This window comes from Bufo bufo, chromosome 8 (genome assembly GCF_905171765.1).
Source record: "Bufo bufo chromosome 8, aBufBuf1.1, whole genome shotgun sequence".
NCBI lineage: Eukaryota > Metazoa > Chordata > Amphibia > Anura > Bufonidae > Bufo > Bufo bufo.
The window spans coordinates 21,716,445-21,726,600 of record NC_053396.1 but is presented as its reverse complement, the minus strand read 5'-3'; the positions used below and the strand labels follow the sequence as shown (position 1 = coordinate 21,726,600).

The following is a 10,156-nucleotide window of genomic DNA, read 5'->3' as shown; positions in this document are numbered from 1 at the left end:
GGCCTGCTTTGCGTGGTACGTAAGGCCAGATTTATTGGTGAGTTAGGTATATAAAAAAAAAAAAAAAAAAAAAAAAAAGAAGAGGAGATTGTTGATTGTTGGAGATAGTTACATGCGTGTCAGACATGTTGGTGTTTTTACTAATTCTTTTTTCTTTGCAGAAGTTGGTCGCCCGGTGATTTGGTTGGTTGGGCACTCTTACATCTTCTGGGCAGCGCAGAGGGCGGAATGCAGGCCTGGAGGTCGCAGCCTGGGATTCAGGGAAGTAGAGGTGCAATGGAGAGGGCTTCGGGGGCTGACATGGGCACAGGTGTTACCGGAGGTGGTGGAGATTGGACGAAGATCGGTGGGGCCAGTGATACTGGTCTTACATGCGGGTGGGAATGACCTGTGTTCTCAGAGGATGTTGGAACTAATGGCGTTGATGAGGTCTGATTTGGAGCGCTTCCCTGCGTTCTTCCCGGAGCTAGTTATAGTGTGGTCAGAAGTAGTGCCAAGAGTAGTTTGGCATGGCGCCAGGGACGGGGAGGCTATGGAGAAATGCAGGAGGACATTGAATGCCCGAATGTCCCGCTTTGTGCGTTCAAAGGGAGGGGTGGTTGTCCGGCATGGGCAGTTAGAGGGCGATAATAGATCTTTGATGAGGCCAGACGGGGTGCACCTCACAGAGATCGGACAGGCTTTTAGTTTGCTGGGTGGTGGTCAGAGCCCCGTTTGAGATGCGGTCCTCCTCCATGGCGGCATTTGAAAATGAAAGTTCGTGGTAAAGAGTTATTGGCGTACGTACGCCCTGGGGACCCAGGGTGGTATACCGCATCGGAGGAATGGTTCGTGGAGGAGGTGGGGTTTTGATACCGTTTTGTTTAAAGGAAACAATTTGCTGTGGCCGATCAGTTGTCTGAGTTTTATTTGGTTGAAGTTAAGGGGGCCGGTGGGGTCCCCCCCCCCCTTTTTCCCCTCTCCTTGCCCCATCCCCATTTTAGTACCAGCAGTCTTAGTTTAGTGGTAACCAAGTCCTCAACCCAAGTGTTCTGAGTGATTGTGACCCACCACGTTCCGTGCCATTGTGACCTAAGCGTCCAGTGAGGGCCTAGCGGCCATCTTTGACTAGTGATCTAGTCAGACACTCGGATCAGCCGCAGACGGCGATGTCTCGTGCATTGCAGGACTGTGATTCTCCGACTTTACGTGCGATGGAGGACTCTGATTCTCCTACTTCTCGTTGGCTGTTCACCCAAGAGCAGCTGAAAAATAGCCCTTCTCGTAAATGTGGTTTGAAGGCCCAGAAGGAGTTCTCCTACCGCCAACAAGCTACTTTTCTGATCCAGGACATGGGCAAGAAGCTCCATGTCTCGCAGGTTACCATCAATACTGCCATCGTGTACATGCAGCGGTTCTACATGCTGCATTCGTTTACAAAATGCAATAAAAATGGCTGTCCCCGGCAGCGCTCTTCCTGGCCGCAAAAGTAGAGGAAGAGCCGCGGGCAGCGGAAGATGTTCATGACATATGCCTGTCTTACACCTGAATCTCCAGAATTGGACACTAAGAGCCAGGCCTACATGGAGAAGGCAGATGAGTTATTGACTCTAGAGACTATTCTTCTGGAGACCCTGGGCTTTGATATCACGATTGAACATCCTCATGCAAGTCTTGATGAAATAGTGCCATCACTGAAAGAAAGCAAGGCTCTTACAAGCGTCTTCTATCACCTGGCCGACCACAGCTTTGTCACCACATTCTGCCTTCAGTACAAGCCATCCGTCATCGCCTGTGTATGTATCCACCTTGCCTACAAGTTGTCCAAACAGGAGGTATGTCTTAAAAACAATGATAAACCTTGGTGGGAAGGTGTGGACGAAACAGTGACTGCCAAACTGCTAGATGAATTGACAAATGATTTTGTGGACGTTCTTCAGACTACTCCATAAGAGCAACCACTATAGCAAAGATACCTGACGTTAAAGAGCTGAACCCCGGGATTGAGGACTATGTTGCTCCAAGTAACAGAGAGGAACTGGCTGTCCTGGAGATGATACGTAGTTTTTATACCAACCGAAAACCTGCATCTCCAAAACCATCAGAATCTTACAAGGCAACATGCACCTGTGACACCGGAAAAATTTCAAGAAAAAGGCCCCATAGCAAGAAGGCTTCTCCAGTTCCATCAAAATTGTGCAAAATGGATAATTAAATTGTTTTCAGTTATTGCTAGTTGTCTTTAATAAATCTAAAGAAAGACATTTATCGACCTTTATCTTGTCTGTATGTCTTGTACCTGTGATGTGACTCTTATGGGCTTTGGGTTAAAAGCTGTTTTAAGCCTTCAGCGCAAACCATGGAAAGCAAATGAAGGTCATGATATTAACAGATGGGACCCCACCTATATCGAGAACGGAGCCCCGCAAGTGAAGTAGGGTGCACTGCGCATTTTCAGCCATCCTCCATTCATTTTCTATGGGGCCCGCGAAAATAGCTGAGCGCTGGCTCGGCTTTTTCCATTGGCCCTGTAGAAATTAATGGGAGCGGGGGTCACACATGCGCGGTACGCTCCCATTCATTTCTATAGGGAGCCGGCTTGGTGGTGGCCGCACCGGAGTCCTCCAGCTACCACCTTGCGGGGCTCCGTTCTCTATATAGGTGCGGGTCCCAGCGGTGGGACCCACACCTATAAGACAATGGGGGCATATCCTAGCATTGCTTCGGCATTTGGTGCTAAGGTGCTTGGAGCGCAATATTTTCTTTAGGGCCCGCCATGTTCCGGGGGTGGATAACAGGATTGCTGATGCCCTCTCTCGATTCCGTTGGCAGGTTTTCCGGGACCTTCTTCCGGAGGCGGAAATGGATGGACTGGCGTGCCCGGATTTCCTGTGGCGTCTAGTGCTCAACAATTAATGACGTTGGTCAGCTCTTCGGTGACTCCGGCCACGTGGCAGGCGCATGGTAAGGCCTGGACTGAGTGGTTGGCGGTAAAAGGTAATAGGGAAGTGTCGGCAGGGGATGATGTGTGTTTGGAGGTCACGGTGGAGTGGATGTTAAGGCTGCGTGGTCAAGGGGTTTCTGCTCCGGTTGCGCAGCGTAAATTGGCAGGGGTGGGCTTTTATTTTAAATTACGCGGATGGCCAGATGTAACAAAAAATTTCTTAATCAGGCAGGCTATGAAGGGGTGGCAGAAGGAATAAGTAGTGCGTGAGAGTAGGCGGACGATTTCATTTAGCTTGCTGGGAAGATTGGTGGATGTGTGTCAAGTTGTGTGTTCATCAGGGTTCGAGAGGGCTTTAGTGGCGGCGTGTTTTAGCGTTGCCTTTTTCGCGGCTTTACGGGTGGGGGAACTGGTGGCGCCTTCGAGCTCGCGACAGGGTGGTTTGTTGATGTCGGATGTGATTCTCAATAATAATGCGCTACGGGTTCGGGTTCGTTGTTCAAAAACCGATCAGTTCGGTAAAGGGGTTTGGTTACCTATCCATCCGGTTGCGAGTGGGGCTTGCCCCATAAGATTGGTCTCAGAGTACCAGGCGGTACGGGTTAGTGGGAGGAATTTTTTCGTTCATGCCGACGGGTCTCCCTTGACGAAATTTCAGTTCTCATCTGTGTTGCGTAAATGTTTGGCGCAGTTGGGGTTAGATCCGGGGGAATTCGGTACCCACTCCTTTAGAATAAGTGCCGCGACGGAAGCGGCTAGGGCAGGATTGCCGGAATCGGAAGTCATGCGAATTGGTCGTTGGAGGTCGGCCTGCTTTGCGCGGTACGTAAGGCCAGATTTATTGGTGAGTTAGGTATATATAATAAAAAATAAAAAAAAGAGAAGAGGAGATTGTTGGAGATCGTTACATGCGTGTCAGACATGTTGGTGTTTTTACTAATTCTTTTTTCTTTGCAGAAGTTGGTCGCCCGGTGATTTGGTTGGTTGGGCACTCTTACATCTTCTGGGCAGCGCAGAGGGCTGAATGCAGGCCTGGAGGTCGCAGCCTGGGATTCAGGGAAGTAGAGGTGCAATGGAGAGGGCTTCGGGGGCTGACATGGGCACAGGTGTTACCGGAGGTGGTGGAGATTGGACGAAGATCGGTGGGGCCAGTGATACTGGTCTTACATGCGGGTGGGAATGACCTGTGTTCTCAGAGGATGTTGGAACTAATGGCGTTGATGAGGTCTGATTTGGAGCGCTTCCCTGCGTTCTTCCCGGAGCTAGTTATAGTGTGGTCAGAAGTAGTGCCAAGAGTAGTTTGGCATGGCGCCAGGGACGGGGAGGCTATGGAGAAATGCAGGAGGACATTGAATGCCCGAATGTCCCGCTTTGTGCGTTCAAAGGGAGGGGTGGTTGTCCGGCATGGGCAGTTAGAGGGCGATAATAGATCTTTGATGAGGCCAGACGGGGTGCACCTCACAGAGATCGGTCTGGATATCTTTTTGTCCGGTTTGCAGGATGGCATCGAACAGGCTTTTAGTTTGCTGGGTGGTGGTCGGAGCCCCGTTTGAGATACGATCCTCCTCCATGGCGGCATTTGAAAATGAAAGTTCGTAGTAAAGAGTTATTGGGGACCCAGGGTGGTATACCGCATCGGAGGAATGGTTCGTGGAGGAGGTGGGGTTTTGATACCGTTTTGTTAAAAGGAAACAATTTGCTGTGGCCGATCATCACCCAGTAAAGGATTGGTTCATAAAACTAAGTTGTCTAGAGTAGCCTAGAGAGGGGGATTTATCAAAACTGGTGTAAAGGAAAACTGGCTTAGTTGCCCATAGCAACCAATCATATTCCACCTTTCATTTTCCAAAAGAGCTCTGAAAAATTAAAGGTGGAATCTGATTGATTGCTATGGACAAGTAAGACAGTTTCCTTTGCACCAAGGATTTTGCTTTTTAGAAGAAGCAGAGATCTCCTCTTTGATCTGTCAATTAAAGGAGTCCTCCAGAACTAGAATAAGATGGCTGCTTTCTTTTAAAAACAGCCCACAGGTTGTGTGTGGTATTAAGGCTCAGCCTCATACACTTTAATGGACAGGTGTGGGGCTGTTTTTGGAAGAAAGCAGCCACGTTTTTTCTAATTGTGAGCAACCCCTTAATGGATTAGTCCTCAAAGACTCGTCCACGTAAGGTCTGCAGTTCCTGGAGGCTCCTGAATGTCACACGGCTGATTTTTCTAACTGAACTGAAGAGCTTCTTGGCTTGTGCCGTTTCAGTTAGAAAAGTTGTTTGAGTGTATGTGCGTATGTGCCCGAATGGAGCCAAACATCACGCCATCGCTCTCTCTAGGAGATACCCTTCTTCCAAGCAGATCCCAAACCAAAGATGGAAGAGACAGGATTTCAGGCAGCAAGGAACGTCTGCTTCTGTACGTATCCGGCGGACATGACTACAGGTTGCCTTTGTATGGCTGTTCTCATCAGACCACATGAGTGTCCGTAGCCGAGGGGTAGTGGTAGGTGTTTCCTGAGGCGATGTGAGGTAATTCAATAAAAACTTTATTCAGACACAAACAACATGACAAAGGTTAACAAGTGTCATATCTATATAGCCTACAGGTGGCAGTAAACATGTTAACATGTATAACTCCTAACATCCTCCCTTTCTTGTGAAATCAAGTAATATATAACATAAGATGATTGGATACCACAATACATTCCAAAAGGTGACAATGTTTTTTATAATGTATCTAGCATACAAAATCCTTATATCTTGTTGGTGTTCTAATAACCCTAGTTCTAGTACGTCTTGGTGTGGCAGGAGCTTCACATTGTTGCATATGATCATCCCTGTTTCTTCGGGAGTTGTCTCATCTGGAGATGTACCTGGTGTAATCACTTCACTTATTTCAATGTCAGATTTGTCATCTGCAGTCTTCAGAAACTTCCTATTCCTTCTGTACAACTGTCCATTTGCTTCCACTTTATAAGATCGTGGAGCAACTTTCTCCAAACAAATACCTTGTCGCCAAATTTCATCTGTTGACGACGGCGATGGTTGTATTCGCACTGGCTGACCAATTCTTAGTTCAGGAAGTTCCTTGGCTCCTTTATCATAATATGCCTTTGCTTTTTTGCGTCTTTCAGTTAGGTTCTCGACCACTCCTTTTATAACCTTTGGAAACAGCAGTTTCTGAGCAGTCGGAAGTAAAGTCCTGGTCCTTCTTGACATTAGCCGTTGTACAGGACTACTGCTGGTGCCTTCTGATGGGGTATTTCTCCAGTCAAGAACCGCTTTCCAGATATCCTTGTCATCTCGTTTAGCTTTCTTTATGAGTGTTTTTGCTATTTTTACAGTAGCTTCAGCTTTACCGTTGGACTGACTGTGATATGGGGATGATGTAAGATGTTCAAATTCCCACTCTCTACAAAATCGTGCAAACTCTGAGCTGACAAACTGTGGTCCGTTATCTGTAATTACAGAATCAGGGATTCCATGTCTGCTAAAATGTGCTTTGCAACAATCTATAATTGTTTTAGAGGTGGTATCAGAAACTAAATCAATTTCCCAGAAATCTGAATAATAATCAACAATTATTAAGTAATCTTGTCCTGTTAAGGAAAATAAGTCCATGCCTAGTTTGCTCCAGGGTACAGTGGGCACTTTGTGAGTCATCAGAGGTTCTTTTGTTTGTTTACGCATATACTCATTGCAAGTGTTACAGTTCTTTATTGCCTCTATAATCTCTGGGCCCATGTGTGGCCAAAAGATGACATCCTTGGCCTTGCGAAGGCATGCTTCTATTCCTAAGTGGCTAGAATGAGTCCTCGCAATCATTTCTGGGCGCATGTTTTTTGGTATGATGACTCTGTGTCCTTTATACAGAATTCCATTTTGTATGCTTATCTCATCTCTAAAGCTCCAGTAGTCCCTGATACAAATCGGTATTTTTTCTTTTTGGTCTGGCCATCCTGTAAGAACAGTAGTTTTTAATGCTTGCAAGACTTCATCTTGTTCTGTGAACTTCTGAATTTGTTGTAGGCGCAAATCAGACACTCTTAGATATTCTGCAAAGTTTGTCTCTTCCAGTTCCTTAGAAAAGGCATCCTCTGATTGCATCAAGAAAATCTCATAATCTGGGGTGTCCTTGTCCATTGTTTTGTGAGGTAATGCTGCTCTTGATAAGAAGTCTGCAATATACATTTCTGATCCTTTTTTGTACACCACATTAAGGTTGTATTTTTGCAACTGTAGCATCATGCGCTGTAGACGTTTTGGTGCTACTAGGAGAGGTTTTTTAAAAATGCTCTCTAGAGGCTTATGATCAGTCTCAATGTTAATAATATTTTTTCCATGTAAGTACTGATTAAACTTCTGGCATGCATATACAATTGCAAGACATTCCTTTTCAATCTGGGCATATCTTTGTTCTGTTGAAGACAGTGTACGTGATGCAAACATCACTGGCTGACCTCCTTGCAAAAGTGTTGCTCCAAGACCTTTTTCACTGGCATCACATTGGACTGTTACTTCTTCATTGACATTGTAGTATCTCAAAACTGGATGTTTAGTAACAATATCTTTTATTTGCTTGAAGGGCTTCATCATGGCTGGATTGCCAGGCCCACAAGCTGTCTTTGTCTGTCAGTCTGCGTAGTGGTTCACATACATCCGAAAGATGTGGTAAGAATTTTGAAAGGTAGTTTACAAACCCTAGCAGTCTCTGAACTACTTGTACATTGTCAGGCTTTGGTGCCTCTAAAATTGCTCTGACTTTTTCTGGATCAGGACGCAGGCCTTCTGCTGTGAGTAAATGTCCCATGTATGGTACTGAAGATAGCCTCAATCTCAGCTTCTTTTTTACTGAATTTTAGGTTCAGCTTTCGTGCTCTCTCTAAGAGACCAATCAGATTCTCGTCATGATCTTTTGTGGCCTCCTCTGTAGTGTCACCACAGCCATACACCAATATATCATCTGCAATAACTTCCACTCCGGGCAGGTCTTCTACTGCTTCATGTTGTCTACGTTGATATTCTTCTGGTGCAGTAGCAATCCCAAAAGGCATGCGTAGCCATCGGTAACGCCCAAAGGGAGTCCAGAATGTAGTGAGATAACTGCTTTTAGTGTCCAGTTTTACTTGCCAGAAGCCATCCTTAGCATCTAAGACAGAAAATACTTTTGCATTTGTCAAAGTTGGCAGGATTTCCTCTATAGTGGGCATTGGATAATGTGAGCGTTTTAGTGCTTTATTTAAGTCTTTGGGATCAATGCATATTCGCAGCTTGCCTGGTTTCTTAACAGCAACCATACTACTTATCCATGTCGTAGGTTCTATGACCTTTTTTATCACTCCCAGTGTCTCTAATCTCTCTATTTTCGCCTTTAAGTCTGCTTTAAGTGGAGCCGGCACTCTACGTGGTTGGTGTTGAACAGGAGGTATTGCTTCATCTATTTCTAGGTGATACTCTCCAGGTAGACACCCTAGTCCTTTGAAAATGTCTCTATATTCAGTTGTGATCATTTCATAAGAAAAGGGTGAAGTTGTAGTTGTTTGCTGGTCATCATGTAATAATACATTATGTTCTACATTCAGTGTAAGAAGGTTTGTGTTTACCTTGGACAACTTGGAATTGCAGTGTATATGTTTTATCTTTATATGTACAATTTAGATTACATTGGCCCATAGGTTTCATATAGGTATCATTGTACCATTTTAATTTGACATTACTCTTCTGTAATGTTGGCTTTCCTTCTTTAACAATTTTGCAATAGTCTTTGTATGTCATAAGGTTGCAGGTGGCCCCACAGTCTAACTGACAGTGTAACCTTTCCCCTGCTTCTCTGTCAGTGCTGAGTTCTAGTGGTACAAACCACTGTGACCCCGGACTGCTTACTGCTCCTATTTGATGAATAATAGTGAATACTGATTCTTCTGAGCTGCTGCTCTTGATCTGTGCAGCCATATGTATTCTGGCATTTGCTTTCTGCCTGCATACTCTAGAAAAATGGTTTTGCTTTTTGCATTTACTGCAGGTTTCTCCATATGCAGGACAGTGGTCTCTGCCCCAGGGGTGGTTGTTTCCACAGTATCTACATCTGATTGTTTTTACTTTGCTTTCTTTCATGGGCTTTTTATATGTTTTAGCAGTATAATGTACGGCTTCAGTTTCACTTTTGCTTCTTGCATTGCTTGTATTTGCATTTCTGTAAGTTCATGGCTTCTCCACATGTCCATGGCTCTCTGCAGGTTCAGGTCTGGTACTCTGAGCATTCTCTTTCTAGCATTAATGTCTTTTGATCCCAGAACTATTCTGTCTCTGATAAGTTCATCATGTAATACTCCAAACTCACATGTAGCAGTGAGCTGCCTCAGTCTAGTCACATACTGATCTATAGTTTCCAATGGGCCTTGGTTTGTGGTATTGAATATGTACCTCTCATAAATGATGTTACGTGAAGGCATAAAATGGCTCTGTAATGCATCCAGAGTTTTCTCTATGTCCTGCTTGTCGGCATCAGAGAGTGAGAGGTGCTGATAAATACGCAGACCGTCTCTCCCCGTCACTGAGCGCAGTGTCGCTATCCTTGCCTTGGGGTCTTTCTTATCAAGTTCAGTTGCCACCTCATAATCTTCCCACTGGGATTTGAAATTGGTCCAGTTAACTGCCAGGTCCCCTGTGGGAGACGGCACAGGGAAGTTGTTTGCAGCCATTTTCTGTAACACGGTGTGTCTCTTATTAATAAATTACCAGAGAAACAATTCTTGTTGGTCTTTTGTTCTGATATTAGGACTTTAGTGGTTTCTAAAACACCAAAGCCCTCTCCACTTCTGACACCATGTTTCCTGAGGCGGTGTGAGGTAATTCAACAAACTTTATTCAGACACAAACAATATGACAAAGGTTAACCACCTCAGCCCCCAGTGCTTAAACACCCTGAAAGACCAGGCCACTTTTTACACTTCTGACCTACACTACTTTCACCGTTTATTGCTCGGTCATGCAACTTACCACCCAAATGAATTTTACCTCCTTTTCTTCTCACTAATAGAGCTTTCATTTGGTGGTATTTCATTGCTGCTGACATTTTTACTTTTTTTTATTAATCAAAATTTAACGATTTTTTTGCAAAAAAATGACATTTTTCACTTTCAGTTATAAAATTTTGCAAAAAAAACGAGATCCATATAGAAATTTTGCTCTAAATTTATTGTTCTACATGTCTTTGATAAAAAAAAAATGTTTGGGTAAAAAA

The 10,156-nt window shown here is 44.8% G+C and overlaps 1 protein-coding gene across 1 annotated transcript; it reads left to right on the top strand.

Annotated features, from left to right (window-relative positions):
• The first annotated feature begins 1,148 nt into the window (after positions 1-1,148).
• On the top strand, positions 1,149-1,931 carry LOC120978028 (cyclin-T2-like). The gene is given in 3 exon segments (XM_040406265.1): positions 1,149-1,431; positions 1,434-1,500; positions 1,502-1,931. Coding segments are annotated over 3 exon segments (780 nt in total).
• Positions 1,932-10,156: the final 8,225 nt, after the last annotated feature.